A 21,584-nucleotide genomic window follows, 5' to 3' on the forward strand; every position below is an offset into this window, starting at 1 on the left:
TGCCTATGTTGAAAAATAGCCAAAAAAATTTATGATTAAATTGATTATATCGAAACATTTATTATTGAATTGATATTCGTACAAAATATTTTTGATTTTTTTGATAATTTCGCCCTTTAATACACGCCAACCTACTTAATCAAAGCTAATTATAGCATACAGAGAGAGCTTGAACAGAAATTATACAAACGGTCTCGTATATCATCTTATCAATTCTATGAGTAGTTATAATGACGTCTCATACATCATCTCATCAATTCGAGAAAATGAGCAATTATAATGATCCTATCATCATGGACAAAAACTTCCTTTTTTCACAAGCACCGTGCACCCCTATTTTTCTCGAGAAAAAAGTATTTGCCGCGTCACCCATCACGTGAAGACTTAAGGAGAGAGAGATAGAGATGGGTGGGCACAAAAAGGACAATGAAATGAGCTCATTTTTTGTCGCTTCCCAGATTCCGTGGAGTTGGGGGTACTTAGAAGTGACGAGGTTATCGCCTCGTTCCTGGAATTTACTCAAACATGGTCCAATGCCACGGTCGGGTTTCGGAGCATTGGCAGGCGGGACGAGTAGAGAACACGACGTGCGCAGCGAAGGGGAGAAAGGGGAAAGGTGAAAAAGGAGCTCCGGAACTGCTGCATAATCATTGATGCGGTGAAACTCCACGTGAAGCTCTCCCGTCCTCGCAGGGATTTGCAGGGATTTGCGCTTCTTGGATCGACCCTACTGCGTGTCAACTCGTGTCTCGTTCATTTAAGGCTCGCCCCGTGGTTCATGCATTGGAGATTTTGATTGGACGTGCAACTTTCGAGCAAAAGCCTCATGAGAGAGAGAGAGAGAGAGAGAGAGAGAGAGATTGGGTCGTGCGCAAGTTTGCATTAGGGCAAATTCTGGACGATCTCTTCTAATATTTCAGGCTGCCCTAGAGAAAAAGAGGGACGTGGGTTGGGTTCTTCCTTCTCTAATTATGATGGGTCTGAATTGATTGGGTTTTCAATAAGCATAAGTGGAAAAGTAGCCCATAGCCGAGATGTAATAACTACTTATGGCGCCGATTCTAGATGTACTTTTGGTTCACGTGTTGAGTATTTAAAGAACTAAACTAAGTCGATTTATTATTTTTCCTTTGTTTGAGAACACCTCGATTGCACGCAATGCACGTTATTCACACAAATTTCTGTGGCATTAATCTTGTCAGTTGTACCATATATTACTAGAGTGATAAATAACTTTTTTTCCGGTTGTGATGAGGAGGAGACAAGAAAAAGTAGAGATAGGGACTTGTTATAGTTTTGAAAATGAAATGTCAATAAATTGTGTTGTACCGACAAAAAGTAAATGCATAACTAGTTAACATGGACGCCTTGCTGTATCAAATAATTACTATCCCTACATCCACTGGTCACATGATATAAATATGGACGTAGGGGATCACCAAAAATCGATTTTACAAAATTAGTGATGAAATGCATAAACATTCAAGTGTCAAAGTTTGAAAAGTAAATTTAAAGAAAATTTTCAGAAACTGCATCCGCTTTTTTATTTCAATGAAAATCTACATTCCCAATTTTGAAAAACTACAATTTGCATCATCTTCATATGATTTCTCAAATTCAAATGAACCAATCATCTTCATATGATTTCTCAAATTCAAATGAACCAATCCACCCTCGAACTCTAACCCAATTCCCTGTCTCCATCTCTCTCTCAACTTGCACTCTCTCTCTCTCTCCATTGTGGGCTCCACCACCAACACCGACTGATGCTACACCACCATCACTTTCGATCGATGTCGCGCCACCACCCCCAGTTGAGCTTTTTGTGCATCTCTCTCTCTCTCTCTTTTATCGGCCATGGCTGTTGCCAAGCTGGATAGATCCAGGTCGAGCTCCACCTTAGCTCCGTTAGCTATGAGTTAGGTAGAGAGATTTGTCGAGTTGAGCTGGATGCCGACGGAGCTCAACAGATTTGAGTTGAGCTCAACGCCCACAAAGCTCGATGAGTCATAGCTCAACTGTAGTGGCGGGTGGCGATGGCATGGCGAGCATCGACAGAACCCAAAGGAGAGGGGTTGAGTACTAGCCGTGGATGGATTAGGGTTCCAAGCAAGTGATTCTATTGTGACAGTTCATTTGTCAGACGAAAGACACGATTCATATATCATAATGATATTCAAGAGGTACATGGAAGGTTTTTAAGCCTAAAAAACTCCAAATAATTGTAGAACAACTCAAAAGTCAGAAAGGAAATAACAAAGCACGATTTGCAGTTAGAAGCACACTATCATCCCTCGAGAAGATATCTAACACCATAAATGATCGGTGGTCAATTATCAGATTCAATGATGAATATACACCAAGCTAAAAACATATTCTCATCCCTCTCTATCTCCCTCTTTCCTCTTTTAAAGCTTTCTGTCTTTCTTTTCACTTCCGATATGTTCCGAAAGTTTGTGTGAATAAATTTCTAGCTAATCTCCGATGAACGTAGAGACCATTTCGACCATTTGTCTAGTCGATAGCCACCGAGGAAGATGTTCATAATGTGGTTCCACAATCTCTCCTACTCTCCTCTCCCACTCTCCTCTCCCAATTTACATTTAGGTCAAGTTTTGGAGGTTTTACTCTCTTGAACTAGATCTAAATATGGATCTGAGAGCTCCTTACAGGTATTTGATATGTGTTCTTTTGCCATTTTGATATTGACGTCTCTGCACAACGATGGTGATAAGGACATTGAATCTATATGTACATCGCAAATCATGAATAGTTTTGAAATAGTGAAAAATAGCACATTCGGATGGAAAGTTAGGACCATATGTAACCATATAATTCAGAATGATAATTGTAAATATTCAGAACTCAAGTTGCGAATTAACGTGATAGTGCTAATTAATATTTTTTTTCAAAAAATAAGGCAAGTCTGAAGATTTAATAAGTAAGCCGCATTCAATAACTCTTTGGTAAAAAGACTAGTACAATAAGTGCTGCATTGGTGCGCAATAAGTGCTGCATTGGAATGGAAGATGGAGATGTTAAATGTAGCCAATAGCAATGACAATTTTCCTTTTTAGTTTTCAAATTAAAGAAGAAAAAATTGGTGGACAGAGCAGAGGCAAATAAGCAATTTGAGACACTTTCGAGTTGTGGCCGGCTGCCCCGCCGCGTGGGCTGTCGGGCCCCTACCGCCCTCTCTTTCCGGACAAGTACTTAGGTGGAGGTAAGCCCATGTGGACCGTTGATTGTGTGGACCCTTATACATACAATCCACGTGATCAACGACCGTAATTGTTTTAAATTCATAGTCCTTTTTGAGATAGGATCCGTAAGACGTGCTGTCCCCTTGCACGGCTGTGATTAATTCACATTGCTCTTTTATAACGGGTCGCATGTGCCGGTGACTCTCGATGAGACCTGTTCGCACGACACACGTCAACATATAGTTAAACTGATTTAGACATGGCGTAAATAGGTGCGGTGTCATGAATTGATCACCGGTTTATAATGGGACAAAAACCATGCTTTATGCGGGTCTTGACCCACTTAACCCGTTTCAACACATGTTGACATGATCAATTAACATGTGAATGTGAGATTTGTTTCAACACGGCATAATTAGACAAGTTTGAACACAATTTATTCTCATATTTAAAGATTTTTTTATCATCCATGTGGAAAAGGATAAATGGTAAAATGCAAATGTATTTAGGAATTCGAGAAATATTGAATATATAGAAAAACTTATCTAATAATACAATGTAGATGTGATGTGAAGTGAACAAACGTGTGTTGAATCTAGTTATTATGTATGAACATTTTTTTAAGTGTTTATCTTACACTCGAGTTAACATATATATGTATATAGGTTAATGAGCCATATTGTGTCACATCAACACTTGATATAAAAATGTGTTTGATAATTGTGTTGTATTCATGTTGAATAAGTTCAAAGTGTTTCTTAAATTTGTTGTGCTTGGATTGGCAACCCCTACTTCGACGCAACACGACATGAATTGACTTATATATAAGAACTAGCATAACCTAGATAGTTGGGTCTAGGAGCCCACGCAGCCGAGGAACAAAAACTTCACCAACTTGATATGAAATAATTAAATGGATAAAAGAGTTTCAAGGGATGATGAGCGTGTTCGTTTTCATCACTGGAGACCGAGATTTGAATCGCAACATTTGCTTATTCTTTTGGAGCTACCTATGCATCTTTGGTACTCGATCGGAATGTGGAGACCATAGAAACGTTAAAAACTGTGAGGATTGGCTAGATCTCAAAGAGCCATAACCCATAATTACCCTGTAAATATTAATAATCCAGATTTTAAAACATTAAAATTTTATATTTTAAAGTTTTTCTGTCGGAGGATGAAGCCAATCCCTAAAGAAGAAACGAATCGACTTGATAGAGATCTCTATCTACGCGGAATCAGAGTTAATTTGCAGTTATAGGCTTTCTTATTGCTCTGCTCCGTGACAAAATGAAAAAGAGATGAAACAAAAGACGGGTCACAATCGGAATCATTTGATGGTCCCTAAATTCCAACTTGCGAGGTCGGGCAAAATCCAATCTAGACATACCTTCCGTAGGATTCGTGATGAAGATGGATGACATGTAAATGGTAAATAAAATAGTTAATAAGACTAAAAGTCATAAATTGATATATTCGTGTCATATTTATCTCAAATTATTTTTACATTGATCCCAAGATAACTTTATGTCATAGAAAAAAATTTCATATCAATATAAATTAAGAGCTGTTTCGAAAATGAAAACAATGGTTATTTTTTCTCGAGCGGAAGAGATGTGCGACCGTAATTATTCTTTAAGTGGAGCTTAGGGATGTGGTTAGAATTTAATTGCCAACTTTTTTCTTATTATTTTATTAAGAATAGATCTGAAAAGACAAAAAGTGAGATGACAATTCAATATTCTGTCTTGATATATAAAATTAATGAGTGTTTTTAGATTCAACAAAATGCAATATATATGAAAACCATATTATTCATTTGTCCTTCCTTACAACAAACAAACGACCAAGGAAATATTCGATTTTCTCTTGAATGCCAGGCGTGTTCATCCATCTCTTCGGTGCTGAGAATTGTTGTACACGTGTTAGAAAACCAACACGATGGGGCCCCACATTAGTTTTGTCGAAGGAAGCCCCTCAATTCCGTACATCAATTTTCCTCCCTTTTGATAAGTTCCCGACGTCAATCAAAAGCCCCGACGCTTGAAAGTCAAAAAACATGTTTGAAATTAAACGTCTGAGATTGCTTCTGCTGTCAGGTATGCTCTAATTTTCCCTCTCTCTTTTAGTTTTTGGAATTTTTTTTTCCTATGATCTAGAATCTCCGATTGATTGTCTATTTGCCAATCAATTTTAAATGAGTTTAGCACGGCTAACCTATGGCTCGTACTTAACTCAAACTCGAGTTATGTTTTCAAGTTGGAGCCCAAATCTTAACACTATAAACATGTTGAAATTCGATCCCGCGTTGAAACTCGCTCAAGTAGCATCTCTTGCATATTAGAAGGTAAAATTATTTTTTTAGTGCATGTAAAATAATGAATCATTGCAATCTGTAACCAAATTTTTTACATGGACAATTTGTTGTCAATCCAACGAAATTATTTACATAACATTACAGATGCATTTATTAAACGAAAAGTCAAAATTTTAAAAATATTTTCTAAAAAGTAATTGGTTGTATCACTTGAAAAAAAATTAGATAATGAAAATTGTTTTCATCATTGATAAAAAAAAAAATTATGATTGATTATTTTTGCAAATGATAAAAATATTTATTATTCATTAACTTTTTAAGCAATACAAGCGATTGTTTCAAAAAAATATTTTTTAAGTCTTGAGTTTTCTGTAAGATAAACACACTTTACCATTGCTAATTATATGATATTCTTCAATCAAATATCTTAAATTTATATGGAACTTCAACTTATTAAAATTTGTGTGGGTTCAAAGTATATCAAAATTGAGCATACGGAGGAATTGTGTCGTGGCTGTCCAGAAGGAGAATCACTCGTCCAAAGATGCATTTGTTTCGCAAAAAATATTTTTGAAGTCATATGCTTGATCAAGCCTCAAGCTCAACTCAAATCCGAGTAATGTTTTCAAGTTGGAGCCCAGACCTAACCACCCGAATATGTTGAAATTCAATCTCATGTCGAAACTCACCCGACCAAGGTCTCTCCTCACATATTCGAAGCTACAAATGTTTCTTTCAGTGCAAATAAATAATAAGTCATGGCAATTTGTAGCCAAATTTTTAAGATGGACAGTTTGTCCTCAATCTAATGAAACTATTTACGTAACACTACCATTCCCAACTCCATAACATTTTTTGATCAAAGATCTTGACTCTATATGAATCTTGAAATCATCGATAACTTACTAAAATTTGCATGCGTTTGAAGCATATTGAACTCCAGCACAAAAATGGATTGTGTCTTGGCTATTGAGAATGAGACTCGTTAGTCTAAGTGGTGTGTTTATTTCATGAAAAATGCATAATTTAGAAAAAAATGATTCAATTATTTGCAAAAATATTTAGACAAAAATTGTTGCTAATAATGAAAACAATTGTTAGAATATTTATTATTAAACAGTTAGCTATGATTTCATAAAATCACATTGTAATTTAAATAATTAATTATTTTATGGTGAAATAAATCAAAATAAAACTTAGATCTATGAACCCAAAATAATATCGGAAATGGGATAAAGTGAAGCCGACGCCATCATAGCGGCATTCGAATTTAGGTGGGCTCGGGTGGATGTGATTTAACGGCGGTCCCCTCCACCGAGACACGTCGTTCGGCGTTTTCTCGTCCGAGTCAAAACACGTGCGCGGCTCGATCGTCGCGAACCGCCCGTCGAGGGTTTTTCCGCCGTGTGGCCACGCGTACGTACGCACGCGCGCGCGCGCGCACGGGCCCACTCTCTGCTCTCGAGCTAATCACGCCGCTCGTCCACACGCTGTGATTTTTCCACCGCCGAAATCGCACGCCACGTGGGCCGCCAAAAGAAATCCCGCCGATGGATCTTCCACTTTCCAATTGCGAATTTGAAAATAAAAGAGAGAGCCGTGAAATTCTTTCTCGAGAAATGTGATGAAATCATTCTAAGATTGATTTGCAATTTTGTCTATCGCATTATTTTTCTCTACATATTTAGAATTTTAGATACCCACGTTAATATTCAACACTACAATGAATACAACATCAAAATATTTTTACCAATTTGGTTCAGTTTTCAAAAAAAAAAACACACACATATATGATCTACCATATAAATAGAATTTTCACAATATCAAGGGTGAGTAATTTAGAATTTTCATCACGAATTTGGGTGGCCTATCAAATTAGGGTGGTATTATACAAAAAGAGCTGCTAATACAAATTAAGCATTATAAGACTCCTAGCATGACTAGACACATGCAGTACATTTTACTAAAATTATAAATAACAATGCATTTTTATTAAGAGTCGTGTTGCATTTAATCACGAGCGATACATTAATGAATCCTTTCTAGTGATGTTTGACATACATGATAGTGTCTTTTTTCTTTGGCCAATTTATAGATAGCGTCAATTGTGCATGACTTGACTAACTTGATGCATCCATGAAAGCTTCGGAGATATTTCTTCATAAAGGTGACAATTGGTACCAAGGACTAGACCTCATATTAAACAACCGTAATATTTCGTGTTGCGTAAAAACAAAACAAAAGGGACGAAAATGACTCTCAATTTGGAGTGACGTCTAATTTTAATTTCTGCGTTCCCTTTCAAATCTAGCTACATAGGTACCTCGATGTTTACACGGCACGAAACACTTGAATTTTTTTATGATAACAAAACATCAATTTGGGAAGAGGTATATAATGCATAAGCAAGAAGCTTACTTCATTCCTTCATATAATTTTTTTATACCAAAAATAAAAAAGAATTAAACGAAGTTTGACGGATAAAAGACAGTGGAGTGCGCGGTTTGTGGCGCACCATCGGGTGATTGTGTATCCTTCTCGGGCATCCAAAGCAATTTCAACAACCGAAGCAAAAAAGAAATGAGTAAAAAATAAATAAAAATTTGATCACTTCTTTTCCTGAACAGCTGTAAAATCAGTTAAATCACGTGCATCCCAAAGCTAATAATAATTTAGACGGGACGCAACCGAATGGACAAAGCAAAGGACGCAAAAAAGGGGAGAACTCCAACGAATACAAAAAAAAAGAAAAAAGAAAAGAAAAAGAAGATATGAAATCTCCAGCCGACATGACATTACCGGAGCCAAGCCGGAGGCGGCTGAACTGGACACGCTGTCCGGGGACAACGTCCAAGGTTCGGGCTGCGTCATCGGCTGTCGTACCGGTGACGTGCGCACATCTTATCAGGTCACTGCCACGTCGCGGCATTATTGGGCGACTGTTGCTGTCAGCTGGATTTCTCCACGCGCTGGCGGCCGTCTGCCCTCCACGATTCGATCCCTTTTTTTTTAAGGGTCCGTCCTTTTCTTTTTTAAGCGCCTTTTTTTCCTAAGTTTATTTTTAGGAAAAAGTCATTAAAAAATTACAAATTACCCCTATTATGATACATTTATTCTAAATTTCGCAACACCATAAATCCAAAACTTGTACCCTCGTGTCATATTTACTTTCGATCAGAGTTCTGTTAATGAACACTGTTAAAAATTTATCTATATGGACATCGGAAAGTAAATGATGTGGACATAAAGCTCATGTGACTTAAGTGAAATAAAAATAGAGTTGGTCTAACCAAAAAATTATTTGACATTACTTTGATGAAGAGTAAATGTGTTACGCAATTACAAATTTTATGGTTTTTTATGTTATAATAAAAAAATTAGAGTATATGTATCATAGTGGGTAAAATGTGAGATTTTAAAATTCATGATAAACGTGTCACGGTCGATCCAATTTTGAGATTTTTGATGTATTTCTCTCTTTATTCTTCTCCAATTAAATTAACTAGTAAAGACTCAACTTTATTGATGTACAATGTACAATTCCGCCCAACAGAAAAAATGTATGCCCTACGAGATAAATGCTATAGCTAATTACAGTACAATATCAATGAATGCATTTAACAATACAAAGGACATAAATTCGTTACATGTCAATCATAATAAAGAGGTATTTATTCCATGGGTCACATTTCGATTAATTGGTGTGCACACACCTTAGATGATTAAATCTACATCATTCAATTGTTTTCCTTTTCAAAATTTGTGGAACACTATCAATTAGGGGGCTACTATTATTCACACACGTCAAATATGAATTCCTATTTTTATAGCATCCCCATATTCATTTGTTGAATTTTCAACATTTATCCTTTTCATTATATTAAATTAGAATGGATGTTGATTACGTATTCATTGTGAATTATGGAAAAAAAAAGAGAAAAGAAGTCATTAGCCAACAGTTCCTTTTAGGATGCATTTGTTTTGCAAATAATAGATGATGTGAAAAATATTTTCTTAAAAATGATTGTTAGTATGGCTTGCAAAGACAAATGAATTAAAAAGATATTTTTATCCTTTAAGAAAATATTTAAATTTTAATTATAATTTAAGAGACATAGACGATCATTTTAAGAATATAAAATTTAAATTATTAATATTTTCGTGAAGTTTCCAAAAATATAAATTTTTTATTAGAAGAAAGTGTGGTGCACGCGCCTTCAGCAGTGCTTGGGGCAAGCACAAATACGAGGCCAAGATAACTCCATTTCCTTCGCTAGCTTCCATTTGCTGCCATCAAAACGCACGCTTTTTTCCACCATTTTTTTCCGCTCTTATCTTCCCCTCCTCTCCCCCAATCCATCTCCTGCTTTCTTCACATCAAACTCTCATCTGCAGCCTCAAGCTCCCGAGGAAAATCTCCATGTGAATAGAGAGAGAGAGAGAGAGAGAGAGAGAGAGAGAGAGAGAGAGAGAGAGAGAGAGAGCCTCCTCTTCGTCTTCCTCCAATCTGCAGCAGAACCCAGCACAGCACCATGGACGGTATGCTGTGCAGCATGCAGAAGAGAAAGCCCACCAAGAGATCCAAACCCAAGAGCAAGCCCATCAAGGTCGTCTACATCTCCAACCCCATGAGGGTCAAGACCAGCGCTTCCCAGTTCCGGGCGCTGGTGCAGAAGCTCACCGGCCGCGACGCCGAGTTCCCGGACCCGGCCAAGTTCCACGGCTCCGATCCGGATGGCGTCGGCGCGGCGGCCCCCCGTGCCGTCGTCGACGCGGCGGATGACGACGTCGTGGAGCCGGGGAGGAGGCTGAGCCTCCCGAAAGTGGGGTCCGTCCAGGATCTTCACCACCATCATCAGAATCACCCGAGCGGCGATCATGGTAGACTGGGTGCCGGCAACTATGAGCCGTTCGATGATGTGTTCACTCCTCAAATGCTGGAGACTCTCTTGCTTCCATCAAGCCTGCTGTACGAGTCCTCTCCGATGGATTCGGCCTAAGGGAGAAAGCCTGAAAAGTTTGACGCAGCGTGGGAATAACTGTGCAGTAAGTGCTAGAAGTGACTTTTGCACTTTCGTCTTTTCGTAGTTGTTGTACATGTATGTAAATGGCACTGAGGTCAGGTGTAATTATGCTGGTAAATAAGCAGTGACCGACCTTGAGAAGCAGCTTCATGGTTGGGACGATCTGTTAAAGACCATATAATATGCTCCTCTAAGTAGAATTCTATGAATTATCAATGTTCTTCTATCGTTTTTTCGAGTTGTTGCGTCCTTTGGTGTTTAGTTTTTGGCCTAATTTGAAGAATTTTTACCCAATTGCTAACCTCTTGTGATATATTTTTGAACCGGTTTAGATGTTGGGTGATTAGTTTGGTAAATCCTGGATAGGGAGATTTTCTTATATGTGAACTTGCGATGATCTGGGAAGAGTTAGAGCTTTTAAGTAAGTTTTCACCTTGGCAGCACGGCGGACCGAGTCACTATGATTAGGGTTAACATATACCTAACCCCAATTTCGATAGATCGAGTCAATCAAAAGAGACAAAAAAAGCGAAAATGAGCACCTGATTTTTGGGAAATCTTAGCCCTAGCGAGGTAGCCGACACTTTCGGTGCCTTTCCCCTACTTTTTGGCTGTAAGGAGTACTAACATCAAAGAGCTTTGCTCTTTGGGTTTGGCTTTGAAGATGCAAAAATAAGCCCGTTGCTCAAAGCCACGAGTTTTGCCAACATTATGTTCCTGCACCGTCTCCAGCTGATACTCTCCCAGAAAGTTAGCCCGAACGTGCACTGGTAAAGATGAAGATCCCGCCAAAAACATGAAGATGATTGAAAAAGATCACCTGAATCCATGATCTAGAGAAGTCCCGATTAGATAACACAACCCATTTTCGAGCAAAACTGTAAGGAAGTGATATCAGTGTGCTCCTTTCCTTGGTTAAATTAGCGTTAGATGCCAATGTTCTCATTTATATAGATGTAAGAAACAAATTCATGTACCTAGACATGGCGTTTAGTCCCAAAAGATTAAAATTTGCAAATCTAGAACATTTTTCTATACTCTCAAAGGAACAACATGATAAGTGCGATGTCCACAAAAAAAAAAAAAAAAAAACATGATAAGTGCGATGTTCTCAGAAAGGGTAACTTTCTTTTTAGGTTACATCCAATTACACTAGAGGAAGACCTTACAAGTTTTTTTCGAGTATAAGCAATGCTTTAGGTGGCATTGGTGCGGTCTCGATCTGAATACTAACACCCTAGTTGGAGCTTGGAGTTCGAAATTTCTTACCTATACATGGCTAAAGCTTCTAGCTTCCTCAGTTCTTAAAAAAAATTACATAATATTAGGGTGATATCACTAAGGCGTCTAACTGCAGGTCTTCTCATTGGGAGAAAATGGCTTTACTGGTTTTCATTCTGCTCAAGAGGTAAGAAGATTTAACCTAACTCTACCGGAGGTCTCCCAAATGTATATATACTAGCAACAGTAGATTCCGTATACGTGCATGTAGTTTTGAATACGTCTGCCAATGTGTACGTGCGCGCAATGCACAAGCTGGTTAATTTCATTGAACTGGAAGCGCCGCCTATGAATGAGCTGGAAAATCCGGTCCGAGAGCAGCCCTAGCCCACCCCAAACTAATGCGTGCACGTACGGAGCTAGCAGTTCCTGTGCGTGCTCCCTCCAACTTGCATAAAGGTCTCGCTGCCACTTTTTCGAATTCAATGCGTTGTTTTGTCTGGTTCACGGGTTCACTGTCCTTGGACATCTGCTCGTTTTTTGTGATGCAAATGGGCAAAATATTCACTTGTCGTGTAATGCAAGTGATGCTTGCAGCATTCGTCTTCTTTGGATGGTCGAACAGAAGGTTAAAGTAGCTTGCAGCCGCATGAAGGATTCGAATCATGATATATGTATGTAAATGAATATTTAATCTAACTAGGGTTGTTGGATTTAATTATGTGATGGTTATAGGCCCACTTAGCAGGTAGGGATTTCTCTCATGCGCGTGTTTGAAATGTTTTGCTTTCTCGTAGAGATATACCCTTTATTTAGCATTTCCCAAAGATTTGTTAGCTTCAAATTCCTTCGATTTTTGTCATGGCTCGTGAGGTCAAGAGAGGTTACTCAATTGACGGTGCTAGTTTCTACTGTCGACTTTCTTGTTATAAGGGAGCCATGTTTTCCTCCAAGAATGAATTTTTGGTATAAATATCAGTATCACCCGCATTTACTTTGATTGATCAGCTTGCACATGAAAGGAAATTCACAACTTGTCCATCCGCCAATCAAATGCATGGTTGGTGCCACGTAGGCTGTCCTATTGATCACGATCTATTCAGGCCACAACAATATTACTTTGGTTGTATCACGATGGGGATATTCTCTAATTCTATAGGGTTTTCCCATTGGCCCATTGGCTAACCTTTTCCAACGTGAACGATGGACCAACAACTCTATCGTCCCTACCTGGCTCTTGCAGTGCCAGAACCATTCAACAAAAATCCCATCTTCTTTAGATTGGATGTGCGTATAAGAAAGCGAAGGCACGCGTATGATGCATAAGCTGTCGTGTCATCAAGAGAGTTTCAATGAAGCAGGGTTCTAAATCCTAAACGCGGATCGAACAAGAACATCGGACCCGAGATGGGTCTCTTCTCGGCAGACAGGACAGGGTGCATTTTCCATCGGTCCCTCCTAAATTAATGTCGCGCACCGATTCACCTGCACCACTTGACTCGACTTTGATATATTTAAACCGATTGCGATCAGCTTGGGGACACGCCGCAGGTCGTCTCCAATCCTCGATGCATAAAATATCGCAAGCAGTGATTGCTTGAATCGATTGATTGGGGACTATCGACCAGCTCAGACCACTGGACTCAAGCTCCTTAAAGTCATGGCAGTCGCCACCAAGTCTCTCCTGTAACAGAAGGTGGTGGGACTCTTTTACTCGACTTCTTTAAGGATTCGACCGAAGTGGGTCAAAGATTTCTAGTGGAAAAGCTGAATAACAGAAGTGGGTCAAAGATAGCGGAAAAGCTGAAAACAACCGATGGTTTTACACCGACCAAAAAAAAAAAAAACCGATGGTTTTACGGTTTTAAATAAATCACTTCAGATGTCGGTTTCCTAAATAAATCCTACGAAATTCACCGTGAGAAGAAAATATCATAGTACTTATTCTACATAAATAATCACACGGTAGGGGCATCATGAAACATCCCTACTAAGGTACCGTCGGGGGCAAGGTAGGGGCAAGGGAGGACTAGAAAGTTATGTACCTTTCTTTCCTTTCTGTCTCTTACATTCTTGCAAAACTAACAGCAGAATGGTCAAAAACAGTGTGTTATCTAATTACAGAATCAGCAAATGACATCAAAAAAGGCTAACGAGAAAATCGGCTAAAAGAACTCTACGAGAGCAAAAAGGTAAAAAACTAGACTGGGCAAAAGTTTCCGACTCCTATCCTAACCTCCATTAGATTAAAGAAGGGTTAATTTCAGAGATGAAAGTGTGCCGTTGTCTTCCCTGAATAGCGTCCAGAAACCTGTCGATGTTAGTCTTGATGATGAGTCGTGAGCTCAGACGGTTCTGCCGGGTCTATTTTCTTACATCCCGATCTGCATGCCACCGGGAAAAACCTTCTCCCAAGGCCTCTCGCATCCATGGGTACCTACAGCACTCCATGGCTTCAGCAACAGTTAACCAGCTTCTCTGGCGAGTGCTCTGCTCAGGCCAAGACTCGAGTTCCTCCTTCACTAGCAATGCGAACACAGCAGCTCTGCACCAACCTTCAGGACTAAGCTCGTCCTGGAGCGTCTTGCTCTTGAATTCGTAGAAGCCGATAAAATGCTGAAACACAGAGAGTTTGCCTAAGAACATTGTGGACAAACAGGTAAAACTGAAGGAGAAGTGACACTTGTTTGTCTGGTCAAGCACAGTAATATTTTAACAAAGCCGGCAAGGGCATCAAGGTCACCTAGGCCCTCTTTGTTTGTGTTCTTTATTTCTAGTTATGAACACAATTCCTATTTTTTTGTTCCAATGAACAAAAAAAGAACAGAAAAGCATTTGTTTGCGTTTTTGTTCCAAATCTATTTTTTTGTTCTCGAGAACAAATTTGGAACAGAAATAAGAAACAAGAAAAACTTGTTTCTAACATTTCCAAGTAACAATTTTTCTCAATCCTATTTTTTTCTTCTTTTATTTTCTTATTCTTTTCTTATTCTTTTTCTTTGGCCAATCGTCGGCCTCGGCCATGGCCGGTGACCGGCCGTCGAGGTCCGGCGACCTCGCTAGAGGGTCGCCGCCCCGCAAGGCTCGGCCTCGCCGAGCCACCGCTGTCGACGTCGCCTAGCGGTGGCCTGGCGAAGCTCGCCTCACTGGTGGTTGGGCGAGGCTGCCGCCCTCATCGGGCGGTCGTCGGTCATGGTCGAGGCCGGCGACCGGCCAAAAGGAAGAAAAAAGGAAAAAGAAAAAGAAAAAAGAAAAAAAGGAAAAATAAAATAAAAATATTAAAAAATTAAAAGAAACAAAAAAATTATACAAATTTATCAAACGTGTTCTTGTTCTTTTTCTATTTTAGGAACAAGTTTACCAAACACCTTCTTCTGTTCCAAAATTGTTCCCCGGAACAGAAATAGTTTTTTTTATTTCTGTTCCATGGAATAATTTTTGAACATAAACGTTATTAAACGCATCCTTAATCTTTAGGTCTAAGTTAATGCACCAGCTAGACATGTTCAAATTAAAAGAATCACGACGCATATAGCCTTTTAGAGTCATAGTCTCAATGAAAACAATTGCAAACCTCAACCTAGATATGAGTGTAGATAGAAGACAGCAAGCACTTCCCTCTTACCACTAAATCTCCCCGAACCCCGGCCTCCTCAAGAGCTTCACGTGAGGCAGCCTGCTCAACAGTTTCATCATCTTCCCAGCCACCCTAAAATTTCAGAAATAAACAATTCTTGGGTAAAATTTATATAACAACAAGCAACATAAAATCTGCAAGATCTCTTATTGACAACACATAATATCGCCGTAAAAAACGTGATCATGAAGAGGAAACGTGACAGGATAGGAAAGTTGCTCCTCTTCCTGGCAAACAGACTTGAAAAATTAAGTCTTCTTAGTCCTAGTAACTGAACAAAGGGAGATAACAATGTCGAGCTTGTTGCAGCTCCTCTGCGCTTATTCGTAAGGCTTTCCACTCCAACAGCTGGAACAGTCAAATTATGAAAAGAAAAGAGATGCTCTTTCCAAGTCACCATTGGGCTGTTGTGGATGGTAAAGAGTAATACCTTTTGAGAAATTTTTCTCTAGTTTTTACCATTGAGTTTGTTTAAAATGAAAACAATCAAGACTACATCGTTTCCTAAGTAAATTTCCGTACTACCACCTATCTGGTTACACATTAGGACTTGTTTTTTATCAGCAAATATCAAGAGAAGTCCTACAGTACCCGAAGGAAAGAGAATTGACATAGTCTGGTCCTCATGTCTCTAAGTATTGACCCTGAATCGCTCTTCATATCTCTACATCTACCGGGCAGCTAGAACTTCACAGGAGAATTTTGCCACGGATTGTTCTGAAAAAGCACCGAATGCTTCAATTTGACCTCTGAGAATAAGGGTCATTCAATCTGCAGCCGTGCATTATGCCTTGCAAGCTAGCCTAGCTCATGCCATAAGGAGTCTGATGAGCAAGATTATTAAAATTGAAAAGTGTAGCTGTATGAGGAATAGAGTCATGATATTGGACTGCATAATGTCAGATTCCTAGAATTTCCAACCAAAAATATGAATTTATAGATAGCTTGCTACTCATCTAAATCTGAACATTGTACAGAAAATTTTTCGAATGAATATTACTAAAAGGATCCGTTGTAGAGCTAAAATCTCAAGTCAATTCTACGTTTGTGTATATATCAAATGGATTTTGTTAACAAGTGTCCTGGGGCACTTGTTAAACACCTGTGTAAAGAAAGATTGTAAATCCCAATGCAATGTCTCTCTCATGTTATATGTAATCAATACATTTAAAATTAAAACACTTTTTGATTAGGTTTACTTAACAGGGGGTACTTGTTAACAAGACCCATATCAATTCACGTAAACATCATATTGCTAATATCTTAACATCTCGCCATGATCCTATGATTTTATCAATTATTATGTGGTCCATATTAATTTCCCAACACATTAAGATCATGATAAGATTGAACTCTCCCTCAGGTTTCTCACTGTTTCTATGGATTTAGCTCACTGAATTATAAGATCCCCAAAATCTTAATATGAATTTCAATAACAATGCTGATGAGAGCTTCAGTAAGAATTCGCTTTCAAGCCTTGCAACTAAATCTCTCAAAAGTCATCATAGACTTTAATACATAGTCGCAGAAAGTTGCAATTTTCTCAGGTATACATACATGCAAAAGCTATCTCACCACCGACCAAATCTTTTGGTTCTAGAGAATACACTGAGTATAGCAGGAGACCACAAATCTGTTTACTTTCAATGATCTGGCTACTAAACTTTTTACAGATGCATTCAATCAGGAAAAGAGTAATTTCACCCTGGAAGAGCCATCTCCTTGCAGAATCTCATCAAATAATAGCTGTTCTTGTATACTTATGGGATTCCTCAGAGGCTCTCAAGTCTCTAAAGTTCTCAAGGATAAAATATCTGACATAAACTTGGATGTTTAGAGTACATAAGTATTGCTTTCATTACCTATGATGAAAGATATGTTAGCTTCTGGCTATCATCAGGAGCACACAAAAACAGATAGAAAAATGGATGATGTTAACCATTTCTAGTAGCATTGTGGCATTGTATCATTGAAGAACTTCACAATAACAAAGTAGCAATGTACCAACATTATCATTGTAACATTCTTCGAAGGGGCCTTTTTTTTGGGTCAAGATTCTTTGGAGCATCAGATAAAGGGATTAATCTTTGAAACTTCAAATTTTGTACCTTTGGAAACAGAAGACCAGGTCCGCTGGTAGAATTGATCATCAGTACCTCAACATCTCCGTGACACAAGCCATTCCCATTTTCAACAGCACTTCTATACTTGAAAGGAACACACCTGTTTCCACCAGTCAGTAATTTAAACACTGTTGTATTATTTCCCATAAAGCACAAAAATGCCCACAAATCCTATTGAAATTACTGCATGTAGGGAATCCATACGTCAAACACAAAGCTCTCTCATTTTGCAGGAGAAGAGATTCAAGCTCGTAAACCGACACTTCCAAGAGGAAGACCGCTCGTTTTTCTTTTTGCTCTGAATAGGTGAACGCCTCTGTTTCTGGTACATCTTAAGTACGGCACAGTTGATCAAAACGCATCAGACCGAGTGACCTTGTGAAACCATCAATGGCATCAGCATAGCAAAGGAAGTGAAGTTGCTCTTACAATCTCCATACAGGATCAAAGTCCGGCAAACAATGTCTCGGCTTGTGGGCTCATCGAAAATTGAACCTCCTAGAATGATCGCTTGTTATGGCAATTGCAAAGCACTAGATATAACTAAGCATCAGCCAAAACTGAGGTTCCATTCACTTCCGAAATTAACACCAGCCGAAGCTGACACACCGAGCAATCAATCTTCACAAGTCTCGCTCAACTCGCTATTCGCCGGAGACTTCCCTGAGCCGATTCACAGAGAGAGAGAGAGAGAGAGAGAGACGGAGAAGGAACCAATGCGGATGGAACCCACTAGACGCACAGGCAATCTAAATACAGAGACATGGAAATGAGGAGATAAAGAAGGACTTTTTTCACGAAGTAGTACCCGGCCACGAGTCGGAAACCGTCCTTATAGCGCTGCTGGTGGCGACCGGTACGAGCCACCAATCCCTCCATGGCTTCGGATCTCGGGAAAAGGGAAGAGGGCCGGCAAAATGCTACCGAACTCCGGTTTCAGCGCGGCGACGGACGAAGCAGTTCCTGCACGCGATTCCGCTCATCGCTTCGCGCGAGCGCTCCTCGAAATGGAGGGAATGAGCGCAATTTGCTTCTCTCTCTCTCTCTCTCTCTCCCTCCCCGCCGCGACAAGCGGTGCCACCGACAACCGACCCAGCTCGTCACCGGCGACGCTCTGTCCCACTTTGCTTCAGCTCAGATCCACAGTGAGAGAGAGAGAGAGACAGCGCGCGCTGGCATTAAATTACGATCTTGTTCTTTTAAATCGATAAAAACTAGGTGGCTCTTCAGTCTCTGGCTGTCTCTGTCTCTGTCTCTCTCTGCTTTTGCGTTCCCCTGGGCTTGTCTGTTTCTCAATCTAGAACCTTTCAGTTCTTGATGGGTATCTCTTGGAAAGCGATGGCCCCATGCTCTGAAACCGAAATCTTTCGTACTTCCGGGATAAGGGATCATCTGAATTTTTGCAGTTTATTCAATCTGATCTTTCAAAAAATATTTCCTGGCCAGTGGTGGCGGCACCATACACGAGGGACGCCGTCGCCAGCTCCGCCACAAAGTCATGCAAAGGCGGCGAGAGTGCACCACCTTAGCCGCTCGGTTCACGTGAACGGAGCGGGCCTGCCGGGCGAGGCGGCGTCGGCACCGCCCGTGAAGGCCAGGTCGACGAGGGCCGGGCCGGTGAGGGACCGCCTCAAATTTGGGCGGAGCGGCCTCGCTCGGGTCTACTTCTCAAATTCTACGAGGAAGAGTTGGGTCAATCCAGGGAGCATTGAATTTGTTCTCGATTCAACTCCACTCCATTCGCGATAATTACTGCATCCCGTACTTGCCAAGTTGCCATCCGTACTCCCAATATCCAGGTGGACATCTTCCATATCGCTTGTGCAGAATATGAACGATCTAAGCTTTGCATTCCACCCATCTTCTTACGCAGATCCGTGTGAGAAGATGCATCTCGTTTCTCGCCGTGGCTCAGCCTCTTTCTTACTCTTTTCTGGGGGGCAGGCGGGACGGGGGGCTGGAGGCGATTTGGGCCGTCAACGGTTCAGATTTCCAACCGATTTGATCCGAATCGAAACATGAAGGGGCGCGTCTTCATATCGATGCGGCCCGAAATCTATATGGAGCACGAACTGAAGTCACAGATCGGGTCGGCGTGGTTGGATTTCGTGCAATTGTTTACTTAGGTTTGTTCGGTAATGTTTTTGTTTCAAGAAATAATTTTTTTTTGTCAGAAATAATTTTTTTTTCTATTTCTATTCCCTAAAACAATTTGAGTAAAAGAACGCGTTTGGTAATTATATAAAATTTATATTATCAAAATAGAAGAAGAACGAGAATGCATTTTGTATGATTCATAAATGTTTTTGTAAAGTAGTATTTTTTTTAATTTTTTAATAATTTTTAAGAATTGTTTTTCTTTTTTTCTTTTCTTCACCGATCGTTGACCGTCGAGGTGGTTGGAGGCGATTGATGGCGAATGGCCACCAATGGCAAGGAAGAAGATGAAGAAAAAAAGAAAAAGAAATAGACTTATTTCTATAAATTGTTCCCGGAAATTAAAAAAAAACTACTTTTTATTTATTTATTTCCGTTTCTATTCTAAATCTATTCCCCAATCACTTTTTTATTCCAAAGAATAGAAGATTTAATTGACATTATTAAACAGATTTATGTTACTTTCTATTCTGGGGAGCAAAAGAATAGAAAAACAAAGAAATAGAACCGTTGCCGGGGAGCAAAAGAATAGAAAAACAAAGAAATAGAACCGCTGCCATACAGACTCTTAGGGGCGCGTTTGGTAATCATTCTCGTTTCCTATAATTTTTGCTCAAAATGATTTTTTATTATTCTGTTTTCGAGAGCAATTTTTAAGTTTTTGAAGACGCTTGGTAACTATCCAAAATTTCTATTCTCGGGATAAAAATGCATTTTGTATGATTCTTAATAAATTCTTTTGTTTCTTTTAATTTTTAATACTTTTATTATCTTTTTCTCTTTTTTCTTTGTCCTTTTCTCTTATTCTTCCTCCTTCTTTGTGTCGGCAACCGTCTAGGTGAGGTTCGACGAGCTTGTCGGAGACTCACCTAGCCATCGTGAGCCTCGATCTCACTAGATTTGAGCGAGGCCGGCCATCGGCAAGGCTCAACCTTGCCCAGGTGGCGTGAGGTCGGCCTCGTGTCGGCTAGCGAGGCCTAGCTGCTGGCAAGGCCTAGCTTTGCATTGGACTAGGTGAGGCTCAAGTCGACGAGCCTCACCGTGGCTCAACATTGCCGGGGGCAGGCGATGCTTTAGCGAGGCCGCCGGGACTTGTTTGGCCGGTCATGGGCCATGATTGATGCCGGCGATTGGCCAAAAGGAAGAAGAAGAAGAAGAGGTGTGACAACATGATTTTCAACCCCATTTTCGATGAAATGGAATAGGCTTTTCATTGACGCGTTTATAATCTTTTTCTTTGAGTTGGCTACTCACGAGATAATTGATCTATCTGGTGAAGCCGTTAAGCAATTTAAACTCGACAGACTTGAGAATTCAACTAAAAAACGACTGCTCAACTGTGTTAATCTGTAAGGGTCAATATGACACTATTAAAATCAATTAGAGACCAGAGATAGGTCGATTCGATAAAAGCATGTAATTAAAGTTTGAGTGATTCCACCTAATTGCAAAATTTGCGTCGAACAGCACTAAACCGATTTTTTTGTCGATTATGTATCTTGTGCCCGTATTTGAAATTTCGAGATTTTCACGACAATCAAGAGTCATCTATGAGTTGGAGATGCAATGTGGATCAAAGATAATCGACCACAAGTCAAATGCATTAAAAATTCCTAAAAGCTACCCGATAGGTTAGGTCACGATAAAATCGCATTCGATTAAAATTAACCACGAAATTGAACCTAGTTTCAGGAATAAAAAATTCTACCGTGTCACAATTCATTTATAGGACGTCACCCCATCTTTCGGAGAAATTTTGTTGAGTTTGGGATTTTTTGGAAAAATTGAATTTTGGATATTTCGGAAAAAGGAAAGAAATTCGGATGGGAGAGAGAATGGCCACTTTTGCTGTTCAAAATTAGTGTTTATGGGAAATATTATGCAACAAAGTAATGGGGACCA

At 39.6% G+C, this 21,584-nt stretch overlaps 2 protein-coding genes across 3 annotated transcripts; one reads left to right on the plus strand and one right to left on the minus strand.

Moving 5' to 3' along the window:
- Positions 1-9,808: 9,808 nt before the first annotated feature.
- Positions 9,809-10,784, plus strand: LOC104444112. Its single transcript, XM_010057722.3, has one exon. It carries the CDS (start codon positions 10,053-10,055, stop codon positions 10,518-10,520), a length of 468 nt encoding a protein of 155 aa, XP_010056024.1. The 5' UTR covers positions 9,809-10,052; the 3' UTR covers positions 10,521-10,784.
- Positions 10,785-13,792: 3,008 nt separating this feature from the next.
- On the minus strand, positions 13,793-18,014 carry LOC104444121 (nudix hydrolase 16, mitochondrial). Of its 2 annotated transcripts, XM_039302843.1 has the most exons (4): positions 17,730-18,014; positions 17,511-17,625; positions 15,391-15,474; positions 13,793-14,381 (listed from the first exon to the last, which is right to left on the minus strand). In XM_039302843.1, exons 2-4 carry the CDS (start codon positions 17,550-17,552, stop codon positions 14,130-14,132), a joined length of 378 nt encoding a protein of 125 aa, XP_039158777.1. In that variant the 5' UTR covers positions 17,553-17,625; positions 17,730-18,014; the 3' UTR covers positions 13,793-14,129. The 2 variants fall into 2 exon arrangements, with proteins under 2 accessions (XP_039158777.1, XP_039158746.1); XM_039302812.1 differs by having other exon boundaries at positions 17,511-18,014.
- Between the last annotated feature and the right edge of the window lie 3,570 nt (positions 18,015-21,584).

Source organism: Eucalyptus grandis, chromosome 1, assembly GCF_016545825.1.
Source record: "Eucalyptus grandis isolate ANBG69807.140 chromosome 1, ASM1654582v1, whole genome shotgun sequence".
NCBI lineage: Eukaryota > Viridiplantae > Streptophyta > Magnoliopsida > Myrtales > Myrtaceae > Eucalyptus > Eucalyptus grandis.

What these genes read in the sequence shown, in the direction of transcription:
- LOC104444112 (XM_010057722.3), top strand. Translation starts at nt 10,053, where the DNA reads ATGGACGGTATGCTGTGCAGCATGCAGAAGAGAAAGCCCACCAAGAGA.
- LOC104444121 (XM_039302812.1), bottom strand. Translation starts at nt 17,672, where the DNA reads ATGGGAAATAATACAACAGTGTTTAAATTACTGACTGGTGGAAACAGG. An exon ending in CTGGTCTTCTGTTTCCAAAG is followed by an intron (nt 15,475 to 17,510) that starts GTACAAAATTTG and finishes CTGAAATTTTAG; the next exon opens with GGTGGCTGGGAAGATGATGA. An exon ending in GGGTTCGGGGAGATTTAGTG is followed by an intron (nt 14,382 to 15,390) that starts GTAAGAGGGAAG and finishes TCTGTGTTTCAG; the next exon opens with CATTTTATCGGCTTCTACGA.